Genomic DNA, 21,387 nt, shown 5'->3' with positions numbered 1-21,387 from the left:
ACCCACTGCCGAGCTCGGTCACGAAGGGAAGAGAGAGTCCCGTGACCGCAGACAGTTTTTATCTTTCCCTCTGAGCGGAAACACGTAAGAACGCAAAGCATCGCAAAGTCCTCTGGGGAATGGAGTTCTTCTTCTCTTCTGAGACAGGCATACCTGGAACTATCGATGGTCCACGGAGCTGGAACATTAACTCTAAAACTCTAAATGCACTACATGATGTTCTGATGTGGAATACCAGTACCAAAAATCATAAAACCATGACAGGAGCGGCTGAGGGAGCTGGGATTGTTTAGTCTGGAGAAGAGGAGGCTCAGAGGAGACCTTATTGCACTCTCCCACTTCCTGAAGGGGGGTTGTGGTCAGGAGGGGGTGGGCCTCTTCTCCCTGATAAATAACGACAGGACGAGGGGGAATGGCCACAAGTTGCGCCGGGGAAGATTTAGATTAGACCCGAGGAAAGATTTTTTCTCTGAAAGAGTGGTCAGGCACTGGGATGGCCTGCCTAGGGAGGTGGGTGAGGCACCATCCCTAGCGCTGTTCAAGAAGCGTTTAGATGAGGTGCTAAGGGATTTGATTTAATAGCTCAGTGGGTAGGGATAGTGATAGGACGATGGTTGGACTAGATGATCTTATAGGTCCTTTCCAACCTTATGAACTTATGAACAAAGAAGCTCCTCTTCTTTGCAGCCTGAGATTGCAGTTTGCCCGACTGCAACTGCTCCCAGTGCTCAGCTTGACTGCTGAGCTGTTGCACCCTCTCCTGGACGGAGTGGATCTCCAGTGGAATTGTGGGGTGTTATGGTTTTATGATTTTTGTTGTATTGTTGTTATTCCACATCATAACATCATGTGGTGTATTGGGAGTTAGAGAGTTAATGCTCCAGCTCTGTGGATCATCAATAGTTCTGGGTGTACCTTTCTCAGAAGAACAACTCCATTCCCCAGAGGACTTTGCGATGCTTTGCATTTTTACATTGAGGAGGCAGACTCAGATATGACAGGAAAAAATATCTCTAAGGCAGATCTCGAAGCTCCATCTATGATGGGCCTATTCGACATTCGGCCTATTATAACTCAGTGTCACGGTGCTGTCCGTGACAGTGACCCAAGGGAAACCGAGAAGGGAGAGGGGAGAGAAAAAGAAACTGCGTCAGTGGCCGCGCGGCCGCCCGAGCAGAGCCGCGCTCCGGGAGGGGGAGGGGGAAACGGCGGGAAGAGATGGGTCTACAAGAAAACAACGGCACGATCTGAGAAGGAACGGGAACTTTACTAAATCGAATCCCATGGAACAATTGAGAGAGAGAGAAAGTTTCCAAAGCAAAAGCCGTGAGCTTACATTAAGGAGGACCTGCAGGGGAAGCACACGTGCTGAACCTCCATGGCAGCCCAGAGCAACGCGCCCAGACCGAGCGCCGCCTGCATCCGGTGCGGAGCTCCGCCCCTCTGCTGCTCCCCCAGCATTAACTCCTTCACTGCTGCATGATGCTCTGATGTGGAATACCGGCATCAAAACCACAAAACCACAACATTCCACCCCTTATTCCACATCATCACATCATGCTTAACACACATCTATACATAACCAAACAGTAATAACATGAGTTACATAGAAACATATATATATATACATACATACACACGTAATTACAGACTGCATTCCCCCAGCATCAAATTCCCTTGTGGGACACACTGGACGTCCCATTTTTATCCATTACCCACCAGGTGCACCCAGGTCCCTGCGCAAAAACGGTTCCACGGAGGGGTTTGCCCTTTCCAGAGGCTGGAAGGACCCACACCGCTTTTCCCAACATGCTCCTCACATGTACCACAGGGACCTTATCTCCCTCTATGGTCTGTAGGGAGCTGGACTGTGTAGGACCCTCTCGGTTGACTGATCCCCTAGTGTTGACCAACCAGGTGGCTTCTGCCAGATGCTTCTCCCAGTGCTTGAATGTCCCACCACCCATTGCTCTCAACGTGGTTTTTAACAACCCGTTGTAGCGCTCGATCTTACCAGCAGCTGGTGCATGGTAGGGGATATGGTAGATCCATTCAATGCCGTGTTCTTTGGCCCAGATGTCCACAAGAGAATTTTTGAAGTGAGTCCCATTATCGGACTCAATTCTCTCTGGAGTGCCATATCGCCACAGGACTTGTTTCTCGAGCCCTAAGATGGTGTTTCGGGCGGTAGCATGGGGTACTGCGTATGTCTCAAGCCACCCAGTGGTCGCCTCCACCATGGTGAGCACGTAACGCTTACCATCGCGAGTTCGTGGCAAGGTGATATAACCAACCTGCCACGCCTCCCCATATTTATACTTTTCCCATCGCCCTTCCTGCCAGAGGGGTTTCATCCTCTTGGCCTGTTTAATGATGGCACATGTGTCACAGTCATGGATAACCTGTGCAACGGCATCCATAGTTAAGTCCACCCCTCGGTCTCTAGCCCACTTATAGGTCGCATCCCTTCCTTGATGGCCTGAGGTCTCATGGGCCCACCGAGCTAAAAATAGCTCTCCTTTGTTCTGCCAGTCCAAATCGATCTGAGACACCTCCATTCTGGCAGCTCGATCTACCTGATGGTTATTTCTCTGCTCTTCAGTAGCTCGATTCTTGGGCACATGAGCATCTACATGGCGCACCTTTACACCCAACCTTTTTGTTCGGGCAGCAATGTCTTTCCACAGTTCGGCAGCCCAAATAGGTTTACCCTTCCGTTGCCAGTTGTCCTGTTCCCACTGCTGCAACCACCCCCATAAAGCATTTGCCACCATCCAAGAGTCAGTATAAAGATATAGCATGGGCCACCTCTCCCGTTCAGCCACATCTAAGGCCAGCTGGACAGCCTTTACCTCCGCAAATTGGCTTGACTCTCCTTCTCCTTCGGTGGCCTCTGCAACTCGTCGTGTGGGGCTCCACACAGCAGCCTTCCATCTGCGATGCTTCCCAACGATACGACACGATCCATCAGTGAAGAGGGCATACGTCTTTTCATTCTCTAGTAGTTCGTTATATGGTGGGGCCTCTTTAGCACGTGGTATCTCCTCTGATGGGGATGTTCCAAATTTCTTGCCTTCAGGCCAGTCCATGATCACCTCCAGGATTCCTGGACGGTTGAGGTTCCCCATCCGAGCTCGCTGTGTAATCAGTGCAATCCACTTACTCCAGGTGGCATCGGTAGCATGATGGGTGGGGGGAACCTTTCCTTTGAACATCCAATTCAGCACTGGCAGTCGAGGTGCCAGGAGGAGCTGTGTCTCAGTACCAATTACTTCAGAGGCAGCCCGAACCCCCTCGTATGTGGCCAAAATCTCCTTCTCAGTTGGAGTGTAGCACTCCTCTGAACCCCTGTACGCTCTGCTCCAAAATCCAAGGGGTCGGCCTCGGGTCTCCCCAGAGGCTCTTTGCCACAGACTCCAAGTGGGACCTTTCTCTCCAGCAGCAGTGTACAGGATGTTCTTTACATCCTGTCCCGTCCGCACTGGCCCCAGGGCCACAGCACGGGCTATCTCCTGCTTAATTTGCTCAAAGGCCTGCTGCTGTTCAGGACCCCCAATCAAAATTATTCTTTTTCCGAGTCACTTGATAGAGGGGGCTTACTATGAGGCTGTAGTTTGGGATGTGCATCCTCCAAAAACCTACTACACCCAGAAAAGACTGTGTCTCTTTCTTGCTAGTGGGTGGTGACATACTGGTGATTTTGTCAATCACATCTCCTGGAATGTGACAACGTCCATCTTGCCATTTTACTCGCAGGAACTGAATTTCTTGGGCAGGTCCCTTCACTTTGTTCCGTTTAATAGCAAAACCAGCACCCAGAAGAATTTGGATTATTCGCTCTCCTTTTTTAAAAACTTCCTCTGCTGTATCACCCCACACAACAATGTCATCAATATACTGGAGGTGCTCAGGTGCCCCACCCTGTTCCAGTGTGGTTTGAATCAGCCCATGGCAGATGGTTGGGCTGTGCTTCCACCCCTGGGGCAAACGGTTCCAGGTGTACTGAACGCCCCTCCAGGTGAAAGCAAACTGTGGTCTGCACTCTGTGGCCAAAGGAATAGAAAAGAATGCATTGGCAATGTCAATGGTGGCATAACACTTGGCTGCCTTTGACTCCAGTTCATACTGCAGCTCCAACATATCTGGCACAGCAGCACTCAGTGGGGGTGTGACTTCATTCAGGCCACGGTAATCTACCGTCAGCCTCCATTCTCCACTGGCTTTACGCACCGGCCATATGGGGCTGTTAAAAGGTGAGTGAGTCTTGCTGATCACTCCCTGGCTCTCTAGCTGACGGATCAAGTTATGAATGGGGAGCAAGGAATCCCTGTTGGTGCGGTACTGCCGTCTGTGCACTGTTTTTGTAGCAATAGGTACCTGCTGCTCTTTCACTTTCAGTACCCCCACAACAGACGGATCTTCTGACAGGCCAGGTAACACAGACAGCTGCTGAATGTTGTCTGCATCTACAGCAGCTATTCCAAAAGCCCATCGGTACCCCTTGGGATCCTTGAAATGTCCCCTTCTGAGATAGTCAATACCGAGTATGCATGGAGCCCCCTGTCCAGTCACTATGGGATGCTTCTGCCAGGTTTTACCGGTGAGGCTTATTTCTGCCTCCAACACAGACAGTTCCTGAGAACCCCCAGTCACTCCAGAACTATGAATCAATTCTGTCCCTTTATAACTCGGGGGCATCAGAGTGCACTGTGCACCAGTGTCTACCAGTGCCTTATATCTTTGTGGCTCTAATGTGCCAGGCCATCTAATCCACACAGTCCAATACACCATATTATCCCTTTCCCTCCCCTGGCTGAGGGCAGGGCCCCTCTATTGGTTACCTGCAGTGACGGGAGCAATTTCATTGGTGGCTGATCTCTGCTGTAGTTCTCTCACCCGTGCTCGCAGTGCAGGAGTGGGTTTTTTATGCCACTTCCTCATGTCCTCTCCGTTTTCTCGTAAGAAGCTCCACATGGCCACACGTGACATGATGTTACTGCCGTCATTTGCTCGTGCAGAGGGGCGGTTGCCTTTGGTGGCCGAGACTTTCAACAGTTTGATCAATTGCTTCATCAGATTCTTTGCGTCATGCTCGTCTTCATCAGGTGTTTCCAATACTGACACAGGTTCATCCCTATTCATCAGTAATGACAGTTCCTCCAGTATAGTTTTCTGTGTCTCCTTAATCTCACCTACTTCTTCTGCTACTATAGCTGCAATGGAAGCACGTGATGGTGGAAACTGTTGTTCAAAGTTTTGGAGTGTAATAGTCAATTCATAAACTTGGAGTCTTCTGTCTTGACCCTCGAATCTATGGAACATTGCTACCAGTGTACTTGCGTACCTCTCTGGTGCTGTTTTTGAGAGCTTACGATATACATCAGGTGTGCACCTTACTCTATCAGGATCACGGTCCTGGTGTGGATTGTTAGGGACGAAATTGGGATCATACAGCATCTCTACTACGGCTGTTTCTCTCAAAAATTGGATGCCTTTCTCCACGGTGTTCCATCTTTCCACCTTAGGCTCCAGATCATCTTTGTAAGGGTATCTATCCTTTACAGCCACTAGTACTCGTTCCCAGAGGGTAGCGACTCCATTCAGACATCTGCCAATTCCTCTGTCGATAGCTGGGTCTCGGGCAATGCTTGCCAGTTGGCGGGCTTCGCTGCCATCTAGGGACACGCTGCTGGCACCGCTGTCCCAACACCGCAGCAACCAGGTGACAATAGATTCACCCGAGCGCCGTACAAACTCCTTTCTTGAACCTTGGATTTCAGTCATCTTTAGGGGCCGACGAGTAGTGGTAACAGTGACTCCATCATCATCGCTGTCTTCTCCATGTCTCTCACTTTTCTTAGTGGCCTTTCTATGTGGTGGTGGTGGTGGTGGTGCTGAGGAGGGCCCCTCGCCTGGATCTTCCTTTTTTTTCTCTGCTTCTTCTTCTTTCCGTTCTAGGCGCGAGGACGGCCGTGTCCATTTCTGGCCTTCCACAGGGGCAACCGACACTGATACCGGTGCTTCCTGTGACTGGTCAGGTCTTACTTCGAGGTTTTCATTTTTGCTTTGGACCTTGGTTTGGAAACCATTTCTCTCAAGAACATCAATTATGGCTCGATAAGCACAAGCCAGACCCCAAACAATACATTCCTTCTCAGATCGTCCTGAGTCACATGACTCCTTACCTAAACACTCACTGAATTTCTCAGGATCCCACAGGTGCTCAAGATCAAAATTGCATAACACCGGGGGTCCCCACGCTTCTAATTTCTTTCCTAATTTTTTCCACCTTCCCTGCCATTCAACACTCTCTGGTTTTGAGGAAAGCTTCCTCCACATGATGTAAATTACCATTGCAGAGAGTGCATTCAGAAAAAGAGATAACACAGTTGCCGGGCTGACATCTTGAATATAGGTAAAGACCTGAAAAGAGTAATTGGAAACCGTTCCAAATGCCGCATAATCTGTCACGTTAGCCAGGGTGTCTAGGCAGGAGGCATGTAACCCCCTCAGCACACTAAAGTAGCTGTATATCCACATTACTCCGGTGCTGAACGCGAGGAGCTTAAAAAGACGCCAGCATGCTATTAGGTACATGAAAAACCTTAGTCCACTCTGCACCAGATTTACAATGGAGTGCCAATACTGCACTGCCCGCATTCTCCACCAATAATTGTCACGGTGTTGTCCGTGACAGTGACCCAAGGGAAACCGAGAAGGGAGAGGGGAGAGAAAAAGAATCTGCGTCAGTGGCCGCGCGGCTGCCCGAGCAGAGCCGCGCTCCGGGAGGGGGAGGGGGAAACGGCGGGAAGAGATGGGTCTACAAGAAAACAACGGCACGATCTGAGAAGGAACGGGAACTTTACTAAATCTAATAAAATTGAACAATTGAGAGAGAGATGACAATTTCCAACCCAAAAGCTGTGAGCTTACGTTAAGGAGGACCCGCAGGGGAAGCACACGTGCTGAACCTCCACGGCAGCCCAGAGCAACGCGCCCAGACCGAGCGCCGCCTGCATCCGGTGCGGAGCTCCGCCCCTCTGCTGCTCCCACAGCATTAACTCCTTCACTGCTGCGTGATGCTCTGATGTGGAATACCGGCATCAAAACCACAAAACCACAACAATGGGGCAGCCATGGGGCTCGATGTCGCTCTATGGGGCAGCTGGGGGGCTCTATGGGGCAGCTGTGGGGCTCTATAGGTCTCTATGGGGCAGCCATGGGGCTCTATGGGGCTCTATGGGGCTCTATGGGGCAGCTGTGGGGTTCTATGGGGCAGCCATGGGGCTCTATAGGTCTCTATAGGGCAGCCATGGGGCTCTATGTCGCTGTATGGGGCTCTATGGGGCAGCTGTGGGGCTCAATGGGGCAGTCATGCGGCAGCTATGGGGCTCTATGGGGCAGCCATGGGGCTGTATGGGGCAGCTATGGGGCAGCCATGGGGCTCTATGGCAGCCATGGTGCCCTATGGGGCTCTATAGTTCTGTGGGGCTCTATGGGGCAGCTGTGGGGCTCTATGGGTAGCTATGGGGTTCTATGGGGCAGCCATGGGGCTCTATGGGGCTCTATATGAATCTATGGGGCAGCCATGGGGCCCTATGGGGCAGCCATAAGGCTTTATGGGGCAGCTATAGGGCAGCCATGGGGCTCTATGGGGCAGCCGTGGGGCCCTATGGGGCTCTATGGCTCTGAGGGGCTCTATGGGGCAGCTGTGAGCTCTATGGAGCAGCTGTGGGGCTCTATAGGTCTCTATGCGGCTCTATGGGGCTCTATAGGTCTCTATGGGGCAGCCATGGGGCTCTATGTCGCTCTATGGGGCAGCTGTGGGGCTCTATGGGGCAGCTGTGGGGCTCTAGAGGTCTCTATGGGGCAGCCATGGGGCTCTATGGGGCTCTATGGGGCAGCCGTGGAGCTCTATGGGGCAGCCGTGGGGCCCTATGGGGCTCTATGGTTCTGTGGGGCTCTATGGGGCTGCTGTGGGGCTCTATGGGGTAGCTATGGGACTCTATGGGGCAGCCATTGGGCTCTATGGGACTCTATGGGGCAGCCATGGGGCTCTATGGGGCTCTATAGGTCTCTATGGGGTGAAGCCTTTCGGACCCGCCGTCGGCTTCATTCAGGTGTTCGCAATCGTTAGGGACTCATCGGTCTGTCCATTTACCTCGGTGCACACCAATGTGGTGGGTGGTAAAATGGCGTTTATTTACTCGTAACAACAACTTTTATAGTTTACCATAGTTTCGTCTACGCCCCTCAGGCGCTTGCGTAACTACCTCCTTATCTAGCTGCTACAGGCATTATTACCTTATTTGGTCACAATTGGCACTACTCCCTTATCTGGTTACTATTGGCAACCATCCGGGGGTGGATCCTGCTTGTGTTCGCCGCCTACATTTCCCCCCCTTTATGCATAAACATGTCTACTACATCCTGAGAGGACCCTAACCGCGTACAACCGAAGCCCCGCTTTTACGCCTATACATGCCGTTGTCCTCTCAGTCAAGCCTTGCCCCGTTACATCCCGATTCGCAACCTAATCCTATCCTATCCCTATTCTAATGCGCTTTCTATTTGCCCTCAAGCCTTTAGCATCTTCTCATATTCGTCGCGATAATCAAGTGTACGATTAATCATCTTACGCATGCAGCCTAACATCATTTGTAACAGACAAGGCACACAGATTACCAGAAGCAAAAGAACTACAAGCCCTAAAAGCAAACCCTTTAGCAAATGCACACCCCATTCCCCGATACCTCCGAATAGTCCACGTAGCCAATCTCCAATCGGATCCTTCTCCACGCCGATTTTGTTGACGTGTTCCCTCATAAGCTGAAACTTCTTGTGTATAGATTCACTGTGATCACTGAGATTAAAACAGCACATTCCCGCGACATCCTCACAGCCATGACCATGAGCTAAAAGCAGGAAGTCAATAGCTGCTCGGTTCTGCAGGACTGCGTGTCTGATGCTCGTGACGTCAGTTAATAAATCGCTGAGGAGTGAAGTTGTTAAATTAGCCTGCTTGATGGACCAGCAAGCCAGTCTCTCGATCTCCTTCAAGGCTTGAGCTGTTCCCTGGTCTGTGAGTGGGGTAATCTTCCGTCTGTCTAAAACATATTTGATTATCTCTCCAGGTGTCGTTAGTGTGGAAGGCGCTGCACTTTTAAGCTGTTGAATGTCTGAGTGTGTTTTCTGCCTAAAGCAATCAATAATCACAGGGGCCCGTGCGTCTGATGGGAGATCCGACCCTTCAACCGCCTTTATGAGGCGATTGGCGAAGTCCACAAAGGACTCCGACGGCCCCTGTGTAATGTCTGCCCAGGGGTCAGTAGGCTCCGCCAACCGGGCAACTTCTCTGAGTGCTTGGAGAGCGGACGCTGTGATGGCAACCAGCTCTCCCGGTCTCAAAAGTGCGGCCTGGCCCTCTGGGTTCCCAGTCATTCCATCTGCCAGACCCCGTAAGCGGTCCAAAGTAGTCCGCTCCCCCCGCCCCTGACCGTTAGCGGGATGTCGAGGGTCCCGGGTAGCTGCCGCCACTACCGTCTGCAGCTGGATACTCCACGCATCCATCCACAAAGCATATTGGGCGGGAGCTAGTAGAACCCTCATAAGATTCGTAACATCATGCGGCAGCAGCGGGGAAGACATAAGAGCTTCCACCTCTGCCATAGTGACTGGAGATCGTAAACCCTTGGTCCTGACCGTGTCGGCCAATCGCGTAATCAGTTTTGGCTCCAGAGGGGTCCAAGCCGGTCCCTCTGTTTTAATCACCACAGGCATTGCCACTACGGATGAGCTCTCTGTTGTAAGTTCCTCCCTAATCCTTGCCCAATCAGTGAAAGCCGGCCCAGGGGCTGAGCCAGAGCACCCTGACTCCGCCCGCTGTCCAACCCATCGGGGCACACCATCCCGCCCCGCTGATAGCCACACCCTCCTTCTCCGCCCCTCCCAACCCCTCCAAAGAAGGATACAAGCCGCTCCCCACATAAGGAGGAGGGGCGGCGGGGGCAGAAGGAGGAGCAGAAATTGAGCAAGAGCAGCCGTTATCTGTTTTGCAACAATTGCAGGATGTTTCAGCAGCCTGTGGCGCAATCCGCTCAACGGTTTTGGGCGCGGTCGCCTCTCCGCGCGTCATCTTAGCGTCTTGCCACGTAGGCATCTTGTCCTTCTTCTCTCCATCTGGAGGCTCCACAAGTGGTCTCATTGTGGAATCTGTGGGAGACACCTTTCCTCCCCCCAAACCCTGCCAAAACTTCGCCTGCTCAGATGTAATCCGTTCATCCCGCGCTGTTTTCAGCGCCCCCAAGACCAACCCCCAGGTTTTCAACTCTCCTGACTTCCCAAGCACCATCGCCCGCTGAGAAAGCGTTGCGGTGATGAGATCCCAGGACCCCGGGGTATACAAATCTGAGGGAGATGTAAGCAGTCCCTCCTTTTGTAAAAGGGACAACATTGCCCCTATTTCCTTCTTAGAAGGAGACGTTTTCCCGCAAGGAGAAGTTTTCCCGCAATAGGTCTTACACATGGACGAAATCACCTTTATGACGGCCTCCATGTCGCGTCCTCACGAATCAGTCACCGGGGATCGCCGCCGAATGACTTCCAGGTCCACGACGCAGCTACCGGGGATCGCCACCAAATAGCCGCCTGGGTCCTCGGCAGGTTCACGGGCTCTAGCCGGCTTAGAGCCCCCTCCGACGCTACCCAGCTTCCACTCTCGTAAGCCGCAGCCCCCTCTACCCGAGGGTCATCATCTCCTTCCCCAAGGGAGACGGAAGAGAGCAGGAACGCCACGCCGCCTGTGGCCCGACCACTATTCCCTAACTATCACACCGGGGTCACCAGATGAAGCCTTTCGGACCCGCCGTCGGCTTCATTCAGGTGTTCGCAATCGTTAGGGACTCATCGGTCTGTCCATTTACCTCGGTGCACACCAATGTGGTGGGTGGTAAAATGGCGTTTATTTACTCGTAACAACAACTTTTATAGTTTACCATAGTTTCGTCTACGCCCCTCAGGCGCTTGCGTAACTACCTCCTTATCTAGCTGCTACAGGCATTATTACCTTATTTGGTCACAATTGGCACTACTCCCTTATCTGGTTACTATTGGCAACCATCCGGGGGTGGATCCTGCTTGTGTTCGCCGCCTACAATGGGGCAGCCATGGGGCTCGATGTCGCTCTATGGGGCAGCTGGGGGGCTCTATGGGGCAGCTGTGGGGCTCTATAGGTCTCTATGGGGCAGCCATGGGGCTCTATGGGGCTCTATGGGGCTCTATGGGGCAGCTGTGGGGTTCTATGGGGCAGCCATGGGGCTCTATAGGTCTCTATAGGGCAGCCATGGGGCTCTATGTTGCTGTATGGGGCTCTATGGGGCAGCTGTGGGGCTCTATGGGGTAGTCATGCGGCAGCCATGGGGCTCTATGGGGCTCTAAGGGGCAGCCGTGGAGCCCTATGGGGCTCTATGGGGCAGCCATGGGGCTGTATGGGGCAGCTATGGGGCAGCCATGGGGCTCTATGGCAGCCATGGTGCCCTATGGGGCTCTATAGTTCTGTGGGGCTCTATGGGGCAGCTGTGGGGCTCTATGGGGCAGCTATGGGGTTCTATGGGGCAGCCATGGGGCTCTATGGGGCTCTATATGAATCTATGGGGCAGCCATGGGGCCCTATGGGGCAGCCATAAGGCTTTATGGGGCAGCTATAGGGCAGCCATGGGGCTCTATGGGGCAGCCGTAGGGCCCTATGGGGCTCTATGGCTCTGTGGGGCTCTATGGGGCAGCTGTGAGCTCTATGGAGCAGCTGTGGGGCTCTATAGGTCTCTATGCGGCTCTATGGGGCTCTATAGGTCTCTATGGGGCAGCCATGGGGCTCTATGTCGCTCTATGGGGCTCTATGGGGCAGCTGTGAGGCTCTATGGGGCAGCTGTGGGGCTCTATAGGTCCCTATGGGGCAGCCATGGGGCTCTATGGAGCTCTATGGGGCAGCTGTGGGGCTCTATGGGGCAGCCATGGGGCTCTATGGGGCTCTATGGGGCTCTATGGGGCAGCCGTGGGTCCCTATGGGGCTCTATAGCTCTGTAGGGCTCTATGGGGCTGCTGTGGGGCTCTATGGGGCAGCCATGGGGCTCTATGGGGCAGCCATGGGGCAGCCATGGGGCCCTATGGAGCTCTATGGGGAAGCCATGGGGCTCTATGGGACAGCTATGGGGCAGCCATGGGGCTCTATGGGGCAGCTGTGGGGCTTTGTGGGGCTCTATGGGGCTGCTGTGGGGCTCTATGGGGCAGCTATGGGGCTCTATGGGGTAGCCATGGGGATCTATGGAGCAGCCATGGGGCTCTATGGGGAAGCCATGGGGCTCTATGGGACAGCTATGGGGCAGCCATGGGGCTCTATGGGGCACTATGGGGCAGCTGTGGGGCTCTATGGGGCAGCCATGGGGCTCTATGGGGCTCTACGGGGCTCTATGGGGCAGCCACGGGGCCCTATGTCGCTCTATGGGGCTCTATGGGGCAGCCATGGGGCTCTATGGGGCTCTTTGGGGCAATATGGGGCAGCCATGGGGCTCTATAGCGCTCTATGGGGCAGCTGTGGGGCTCTATGGGGCAGCAGTAGTCTCTATGGGGCAGCCATGGGGCTCGATAGGTCTCTATGGGGCCGGGCCGCTTCCAGTCCCTCCCCCATTCCCCTTTGGTTCCCCTGTGTGCAGGGCAGTGCGTTCCGGTACCGTGACAATTGAGGCAGGGGACCCACGGGCCCACACCCAGGGGAAGGGGAAGGGGGAAAAGGGAAAAAGGAGAAGGGAGATGGGCCCAGGAACAAAACAGCGGCAACGATCTGAGGAGGAAAGCTGATTTACTAAATAAGATATCAGAAAGGAAAATAACACAATAGAATAGAATATAATTGGAATTGAGGCAACTGGATCAAATAAAATGAGCAAGAGAGAGAGTGTCCGATAAACCGAAGGCCTTACGCTAACGCTGAAGGCGGACGGCTGCAACAAACACCCACTGCCGAGCTCGGTCCCGAAGGGAAGAGAGAGTCCCGTGACCGCAGACAGTTTTTATCTTTCCCTCTGAGCGGAAACACGTAAGAACGCAAAGCATCGCAAAGTCCTCTGGGGAATGGAGTTCTTCTTCTCTTCTGAGACAGGCATACCTGGAACTATCGATGGTCCACGGAGCTGGAGCATTCACTCTTTAACTCTAAATGCACTACATGATGTTCTGATGTGGAATACCAGTACCAAAAATCATAAAACCATGACAGGAGCGGCTGAGGGAGCTGGGATTGTTCAGTCTGGAGAAGAGGAGGCTCAGAGGAGACCTTATTGCACTCTCCCACTTCCTGAAGGGGGGTTGTGGTCAGGAGGGGGTGGGCCTCTTCTCCCTGATAAATAACGACAGGACGAGGGGGAATGGCCACAAGTTGCGCCGGGGAAGATTTAGATTAGACCCGAGGAAAGATTTTTTCTCTGAAAGAGTGGTCAGGCACTGGGATGGCCTGCCTAGGGAGGTGGGTGAGGCACCATCCCTAGCGCTGTTCAAGAAGCGTTTAGATGAGGTGCTAAAGGATTTGATTTAGTAGTTGGGTAGGGATAGTGATAGGAGGATGGTTGGACTAGATGATCTTGTAGGTCCTTTCCAACCTTATGAACTTATGAACTTATGAACTTATGATAGTTCCAGGTATGCCTGTCTCAGAAGAGAAGAAGAACTCCATTCCCCAGAGGACTTTGCGATGCTTTGCGTTCTTACGTGTTTCCGCTCAGAGGGAAAGATAAAAACTGTCTGCAGTCACGGGGCTCTCTCTTCCCTTCGGGACCGAGCTCGGCAGTGGGTGTTTGTTGCAGCCGTCCGCCTTCAGCGTTAGCGTAAGGCCTTCGGTTTATCGGACACTCTCTCTCTTGCTCATTTTATTTGATCCATTTGCCTCAATTCCAATTATATTATATTCTATTGTGTTATTTTCCTTTCTGATATCTTATTTAGTAAATCAGCTTTCCTCCTCAGATCGTTGCCGCTGTTTTGTTCCTGGGCCCATCTCCCTTCTCCTTTTTCCCTTTTCCCCCTTCCCCTTCCCCGGGGTGTGGGCCCGTGGGTCCCCTGCCTCAATTGTCACGGTACCGGAACGCACTGCCCTGCACACAGGGGGCAACCAAAGGGGAATGGGGGAGGGACTGGAAGCGGCCCGGCCCCATAGAGACCTATCGAGCCCCATGGCTGCCCCATAGAGACTACTGCTGCCCCATAGAGCCCCACAGCTTCCCCATAGAGCGCTATAGAGCCTTATGGCTGCCCCATATTGCCCCAAAGAGCCCCATAGAGCCCCATGGCTGCCCCATAGAGCCCCATAGAGCGACATAGAGCCCCGTGGCTGCCCCATAGAGCCCCGTCGAGCCCCATAGAGCCCCATGGCTGCCCCATAGAGCCCCACAGCTGCCCCATAGTGCCCCATAGAGCCCCATGGCTGCCCCATAGCATTCCCATAGAGCCCCATGGCTTCCCCATAGAGCCCCATGGCTGCCCCATAGATCCCCATGGCTGCCCCATAGAGCCCCATAGCTGCCCCATAGAGCCCCACAGCAGCCCCACAAAGCCCCACAGCTGCCCCATAGAGCCCCATAGGGCCCCATGGCTGCCCCATAGAGCCCCACAGCAGCCCCATAGAGCCCCACAGAGCCATAGAGCCCCATAGGGACCCACGGCTGCCCCATAGAGCCTTATAGAGCCCCATGGCTGCCCCATGACTGCCCCATAGAGCCCCACAGCTGCCCCATAGAGCTCCATAGAGCCCCATGGCTGCCCCATAGGGACCTATAGAGCCCCACAGCTGCCCCATAGAGCCCCATAGAGCGACATAGAGCCCCATGGCTGCCCCATAGAGACCTATAGAGCCCCATAGAGCCGCATAGAGACCTATAGAGCCCCACAGCTGCTCCATAGAGCTCACAGCTGCCCCATAGAGCGACATAGAGCCCCATGGCTGCCCTATAAAGACCTATAGAGCCCCATGGCTGCCCCATAGAACCCCACAGCTGCCCCATAGAGCCCCACAGCTGCCCCATAGAGCCCCACAGCTGCCCCACAGGGATATCGGGACAGATGGTTGTAGGTCTCCCACTCAGCGCTCCCTGTGTTGGGGAAATGAGAGCGATGAAAATCCCTTCGGGGAAATAAAAATGATGATGATGATGACGATGATGATGGTGATGATGATGGTGATGATGAAGATGATGATGGTGATGGTGATGATGATGAAGATGATGATGAAGATGATGATGAAGATGATGAAGATGATGGTGGTGATGATGATGGTGATGATGAAGATGGTGATGGTGATGATGATGAAGATGATGGTGGTGATGATGATGGTGATGATGATGGTGATGATGATGGTGATGATGATGGTGATGATGATGGTGATGATGATGATGATGATGAAGATGATGGTGATGATGATGATGATGAAGATGATGATGATGATGATGATGAAGATGATGATGGGCCCGGTTTGATTCCACGCCGTTTCTGTTCGGCGCCGTTAAAGTGCACCGAGAGCTTTTAAACAGCGCAGTGACAGCCGGCCACAGCTGGGACCCATAGAGACCCACAGCGACCCATAGAGGGACATAGGGACCCATAGGGACCCATAGAGACCCATAGAGACACAGAGTGACCGATAGAGACCCATAGGGACCCACAGAGATACATAGAGACGCATAGGGACCCATAGCAACCCATAGCGACCTATAGGGCCCCATAGAGAACCATAGAGACCCATAGAACCCATAGTGACCCATAGGGACCCACAGGGACCCATTGAGACCCACAGAGACCCATAGGGACCCATAGGGACCCACAGAGACCCATAGGGACCCATAGGGACCCATAGAGACCCACAGAGACCCAAAGGGACCCATAGGGACCCATAGGACCCATAGAGCCCCATAGGGACCCATAGGGACCCATAGGGACCCATAGGGACTCAAAGGGACCCACAGGGACCCATAGGGACCCACAGAGCCTCATAGCGACCCATAGAGACGCATAGGGACCCATAGAGACCCATAGGGACCCACAGAGCCCCATAGCGACCCACAGAGCCCCATAGCGACCCATAGAGCCCCATAGCGACCCACAGAGCCCCACTGTCCCCACTGAGGTCCCCACGGTCCCGGTGCACTCAGCGCTCCTTTATTCCCACGCAGCATTAACCAATGGGGGCGGGGGGGGGGTGTGGGATGTGGGGGAGGGGCGGCGTTGTCCGGCGGAGCTCAGTAGGCGTGGTTGGAGATGAAGAGGGATTCGCTGGCGGCCGCTCCCGCGTGGCCGCTCGGGGTGTACTTCCCTTGGCACGCCTGAGAGTTCGCCTGGGGGGGGGACAGGAAGGTTAGGGGGGGGATGGGGGGAGATCGGGGGGATATAAGGGGATATGGGGGGGGTAATGGGGGGATATGGGGTGGGGGAGGGGATATGGGGGGGATATGGGGGAATATGGGGGGATATAAGGGGATATGGGGGGGTAATGGGGGGATATGGGGTGGGGGAGGGGATATGGGGGGGGATATGGGGGAATATGGGGGGATATAAGGGGATATGGGGGGTAATGAGGGGATATGGGGTGGGGGAGGAGATATGGGGGAATATGGGGGGATATAAGGGGATATGGGGGGGTAATGGGGGGTTATGGGGGGGTAATGGGGGGATATGGGGTGAGGGAGGGGATATGGGGGGATATAAGGGGATATGGGGGGGTAATGGGGGGTTATGGGGTGGGGGAGGGGATATGGGGGGGATATGGGGGGGTAATGGGGGTTATGGGGTGGGGGAGGGGATATGGGGGGGGATATGGGGGAATATGGGGGGGATATAAGGGGATATGAGGGGGTTATGGGGGGGTAATAGGGGTGTAATGGGGGGTTATGGGAGGATAATGGGGGGATATGGGGTGAGGGAGGGGATATGGGGGGGATATGGGGGGATATAAGGGGATATGGGGGGGTAATGGGGGGTTATGGGGGGTAATGGGGGGATATGGGGGGGATATGGGGGGATATAAGGGGATATGGGGGGGTAATGGGGTGATATGGGGTGGGGGAGGGGATATGGGGGGGGATATGGGGGAATATGGGGGGATATAAGGGGATATGGGGGGTAATGGGGGGTTATGGGGGGGGTAATGGGGGGATATGGGGTGAGGGAGGGGATATGGGGGGATATAAGGGGATATCGGGGGGATATAAGGGGATATGGGGGGTAATGGGGGGATATGGGGGTGGGCGAGGGGATATGGGGGGGGAAATGGGGGGGTAAGGGGGGGATATTGGGGGGATATGGGGAGATATGGGGGGATATGGGGGTATATGGGGTCATATGGGGGGATATTGGGGGGATATGGGGGATATAGGGGGTAATGGGGGGGATATGGGGGTATATGGGGGTATATTGGGGGGATATTGGGGGGATATTGGGGGGATATGGGGGATATGGGGGGTAATGGGGGGGATATGGGGGTATATGGGGGGATATTGGGGGGATATTGGGGGGATATTGGGGGGATATGGGGGATATGGGGGGTAATGGGGGGATATCAGGGGGATATGGGGGGTAATAGAGGGATATGGGGGTACATTATGGGGCAGCAGTGAACTCTATGGGGTCTATGGGGCAGTTATGGGTCTATGGGGCAGCAGTAGTACCTATGGGGTCTACGGGGGCAGCAGTAGTACCTATGGGGCAGCTATGGGTCTATGGGGCAGCTATGTGTCTCTAGGGGCTATATGGGGCAGCCATGGGGCAGCTCTGGGTCCTTACCAGCGCCCTCTTTATGGGGTCTATCTATGGGGCAGCTATGGGGCAGCCATGGGTCTCTAGGGGCTCTATGGGGCAGCTATGGGCTCTATGGGGCAGCTATGGGTCACTAGTGGCTCTATGGGACAGCTATGGGGCTCTATAGGGCTCTATGGGGCAGCTATGGGGCTCTATGGAGCTCTATGACTCTATGGGGCTCTATGGGGCAGCTGTGGGGCTCTATGGGGCAGTCATGGGGCTCTATGGGGCAGCCATGGGGCCCTATGGGGCTCTATGGGGCCCTATGGGGCTCTATGGGGCAGCCGTGGGGCCCTATGGGGCTCTATGGCTCTGTGGGGCTCTATGGGGCAGCTGTGGGGCTCTATAGGTCTCTATGGGGCTCTATGTGGCTCTGTCACTCTATATGAATCTATGGGGCAGCTGTGGGGCTCTATGGGACAGTCATGGGGCAGCCATGGGGCTCTATGGGGCTCTATGGGGCAGCCGTGGGGCCCTATGGGGCTCTATGGCTCTGTGGGGCTCTATGGGGCAGCCGTGGGGCCCTATGGGGCTCTATGGCTCTGTGGGGCTCTATGGGGCAGCCATGGGGCTCTGTGGGGCAGCAGTAGTCTCTATGGGGCAGCCATGGGGCAGCCATGGGGCTCTATAGGTCTCTATGGGGCTCTATTGGGCAGCCGTGGGGCTCTATTGGTCTCTATATGTCTCTATGGGGCTCTATGGGGCAGCCATGGGTCTCTATGGGGCTCTGTGCGGCTCTATGGGGCTCTATGTGGCAGTCATGGGGCTCTATGGGGCAGCCGTGGGGCTCTACGGGGCAGCAGTAGTGTCTATGGGGCAGCTGTGGGGCTCTATGGGGCAGCCATGGGGCTCTATGGGGCTCTATGTGGCAGCCATGGGGCTCTATGGGGCTCTATGGGGCAGCCGTGGGGCTCTATTGGTCTCTATAAGTTTCTATGGGGCTCTATGTCGCTCTATGGGGCTCTATGGGGCAGCTGTGGGGCTCTATGGAGCAGCTGTGGGGCTCTATAGGTCTCTATGGGGCTCTATGTGGCTCTGTCACTCTATATGAATCTATGGGGCAGCTGTGGGGCTCTATGGGGCAGTCATGGGGCAGCCATGGGGCTCTATGGGGCTCTATGGGGCAGCCGTGGGGCTCTATGGGGCTCTATGGGGCTCTATAAGTCTCTATGGGGCTCTATGGGGCAGCCATGGGGCTGTACGGGGCAGCCGCGGGTGTCCGTGGGGCAGTGCTCACCAGCGCCCTCTTGACGTACTCCTCCTGCGCCGCCTTGGTGTTCTCCTTCTTGCCGCCCCACGCTTTGAGGGCGGACGCCTGAAGCGCGCGGCCGTAGGAGAACGTGAGCGCCCAGGGGCGGTGCAGGGGGCAGCGGTTGATGGCGTTCAGGTTCAGCGACGCCTCCTCCTCGCTCTGCCCGCCCGACAGGAACGTGATGCCTGCGGGCAGCCGTGGGGCACGCGTCGGGGGCGCCGAGGGGGCATGGCGGAGGTGGGGGTGCATGGCAGAGGTGGGGGTGCAGCGTCGGGGGGCGCCGAGGGGGCATGGCGGAGGTGTGGGGGCATGGCGGAGGTGGGGGTGCAGCATGGGGGTGGGGGGATGGGGGGCACAGCGGGGGTGGGGGATGGGGGGCAGCGTGGGGGTGGGGGGATGGGGGGCATGGCAGGGATGGGGAGTTGGGGGGACACGGTGGGGATGGGGGGACAGTGGGGCCGTGCTATGGGGCCTGCAGTGGGGCCATGCAGTGGGGCCATGTTATGGGGCCCGCAGTGGGGCCGTGCTATGGGGCCTGCAGTGGGGCCGTGGTGTGGACCTGCAGTGGGGCCGTGCCATGTGGCCGCAGTGGGGCCGTGCAGTGGGGCCATGCTATGGGGCCGTGCTATGGGGCCGTGCTATGGGGCTGCAGTGGGGCCGTGCTGTGGGGGGACACAGTGGGGCCATGCTATGGGGCCCGCAGTGGGGCCGTGCTATGGGGCCGCGCAGTGGGGCCATGCTATGGGGCCGTGCTATGGTGCCCGCAGTGGGGCTGTGCTGTGGGGGGACACAGTGGGGCTGTGCTATTGGGCCCGCAGTGGGGCCGTGCTATGGGGGGGGGGGGGGGGGGGGGGGCCCGCAGTGGGGCTGTGGCTGTGGGGCTGTGCCGTGGGGGGACACAGTGGGGCCGTGCCATGGGGCCTGCAGTGGGGCCATGCTATGGGGCCGTGCTATGGGCCTGGAGTGGGGCCATGCTGTGTGGGGACACAGTGGGGCCATGCTATGGGGCCCGCAGTGGGGCCGTGCAGTGGGGCCGTGCTATGGGCCGTGCTATGGGGCCGCGCCGTGGGGCCGCGGCGTGGGGCGCGGCGAGGCGTTACCGGGCACGGCGGGCGGCACGGTGCGGCGCAGCGCGGTGACGGTGGCCATGGCGATCTCGTCGTGGCCGTACTTCTTGGAGCACGAGTGTCCCGGCGTCACCATGTTGGGCTTCAGCAGCGTCCCCTCCAGGTACACGTGGTGGTCGCTCAGCGCCTTGTACACCGCCGCCAGCACCTGCCGGCGCCACGCGGTCACCGCGGCTGCCGGGCGCCGGGGGCACGGGGGGGTACCAGGGGGCACGAGGGGGCACCAGAGGGCATTTGGGGGTGTTGGGGTCACTGGGGGGCACGAGGGGTCATTTGGGGTCACAAAAGGGCATCAGGGGCACCAGGGGGCATGAGGGGGCACCAGGGGTCACGAGGGGTCATTTGGGGGTGTTGGGGTCACGCGGGGGCACAAGGGGTCACGAGGGGGCACCAGGGGCACCAGGGGGCACAAGGGGGCACCAGGGGGCACAAGGGGGCACCAGGGGGCACGAGGGGTCATTTGGGGGTGTTGGGGTCACTGGGGGGCACAAGGGGTCATTTGGGGGTGTTGGGCTCACCAGGGGTGCCAGGGGCACCGGGGGCACCAGGGGGCACCAGGGGGCATGAGGGGGCACCGGGGGCACGCGGGGGCACAAGGGGGCACCAGGGGGCACCGGGGGGCACCAGGGGGCATTTGGGGGGTGTTGGGGTCACGAGGGGGCACAAGGGGTCATTTGGCGTCACAAAGAGGCACCGGGGGCACCAGGGGGCATGAGGGGGCACCAGGGGGCACCAGGGGGCACGAGGGGTCATTTGGGGGTGTTGGGGTCACGCGGGGGCACAAGGGGTCACGAGGGGGCACCAGGGGCACCAGTGTCATTTGGGGTCACTCGGGGTCATTTGGGGGTGTTGGGGTCACACGGGGGCACCGGGGGCACTGGGGGCACGACGGGTCACTTGGGGTCATTTGGAGGTGTTGGGGTCACTCGGGGTCATTTGGGAGTGTTGGGGTCACGAGGGGGCACGAGGGGTCATTTGGGGTCACAAAGAGGCACCGGGGGCACCAGGGGCATGAGGGGGCACCGGGGGCACGAGCGGGCACAAGGGGGCACCAGGGGGCACCAGGGGTCATTTGGGGGTGTTGGGGTCACGAGGGGCACGAGGGGTCATTTGGGGTCACTCAGGGTCACTCGGGGTCATTTGGGGCTGTTGGGGTCACACGGGGGCACCGGGGGC

General features: G+C 56.3%; 2 protein-coding genes across 2 annotated transcripts; one reads left to right on the top strand and one right to left on the bottom strand.

Annotated features, from left to right (window-relative positions):
* Window positions 1–11,966: 11,966 nt before the first annotated feature.
* Window positions 11,967–12,737, top strand: LOC136045375 (uncharacterized). The gene is made up of 2 exons (XM_065731197.1): window positions 11,967–12,500; window positions 12,708–12,737. The coding sequence occupies exons 1-2, from the start codon at window positions 11,967–11,969 to the stop codon at window positions 12,735–12,737; spliced, it is 564 nt and encodes a 187-aa protein (XP_065587269.1).
* A 3,444-nt stretch (window positions 12,738–16,181) lies between these two features.
* LOC136045374 (fructose-bisphosphate aldolase A-like) lies at window positions 16,182–20,964 on the bottom strand. Its single transcript, XM_065731196.1, has 4 exons — window positions 20,730–20,964; window positions 20,185–20,463; window positions 19,070–19,269; window positions 16,182–16,373 (listed from the first exon to the last, which is right to left on the bottom strand). The coding sequence occupies exons 1-4, from the start codon at window positions 20,962–20,964 to the stop codon at window positions 16,278–16,280; spliced, it is 810 nt and encodes a 269-aa protein (XP_065587268.1). The 3' UTR covers window positions 16,182–16,277.
* Between the last annotated feature and the right edge of the window lie 423 nt (window positions 20,965–21,387).

This window comes from Cyrtonyx montezumae, unplaced genomic scaffold (genome assembly GCF_038088225.1).
Source record: "Cyrtonyx montezumae isolate F1298 unplaced genomic scaffold, pur_monq_1.0 scaffold_137, whole genome shotgun sequence".
In the NCBI taxonomy this organism is placed as follows: domain Eukaryota; kingdom Metazoa; phylum Chordata; class Aves; order Galliformes; family Odontophoridae; genus Cyrtonyx; species Cyrtonyx montezumae.
Note: the sequence above shows the minus strand (reverse complement) of the source record. Positions and strands in the feature narration are given on the sequence as shown.

Bases quoted from the DNA above. Each gene is read 5' to 3' on its own strand.
- LOC136045375 (XM_065731197.1), top strand. From the start codon at position 11,967: ATGGAGCTCTATGGGGCAGCTGTGGGGCTCTATGGGGCAGCCATGGGG. The intron at 12,501-12,707 runs GCTCTATGGGGC...CCCTGTGTGCAG, and splicing joins GCCCTATGTCGCTCTATGGG to GGCAGTGCGTTCCGGTACCG.
- LOC136045374 (XM_065731196.1), bottom strand. From the start codon at position 20,964: ATGACCCCTCGTGCCCCCTGGTGCCCCCTGGTGCCCCCTCATGCCCCC. The intron at 19,270-20,184 runs GTAACGCCTCGC...GGCTGCCCGCAG, and splicing joins CGTGCCGCCCGCCGTGCCCG to GCATCACGTTCCTGTCGGGC. The intron at 16,374-19,069 runs GTGAGCACTGCC...TCCCCCCCCCAG, and splicing joins AGTACGTCAAGAGGGCGCTG to GCGAACTCTCAGGCGTGCCA.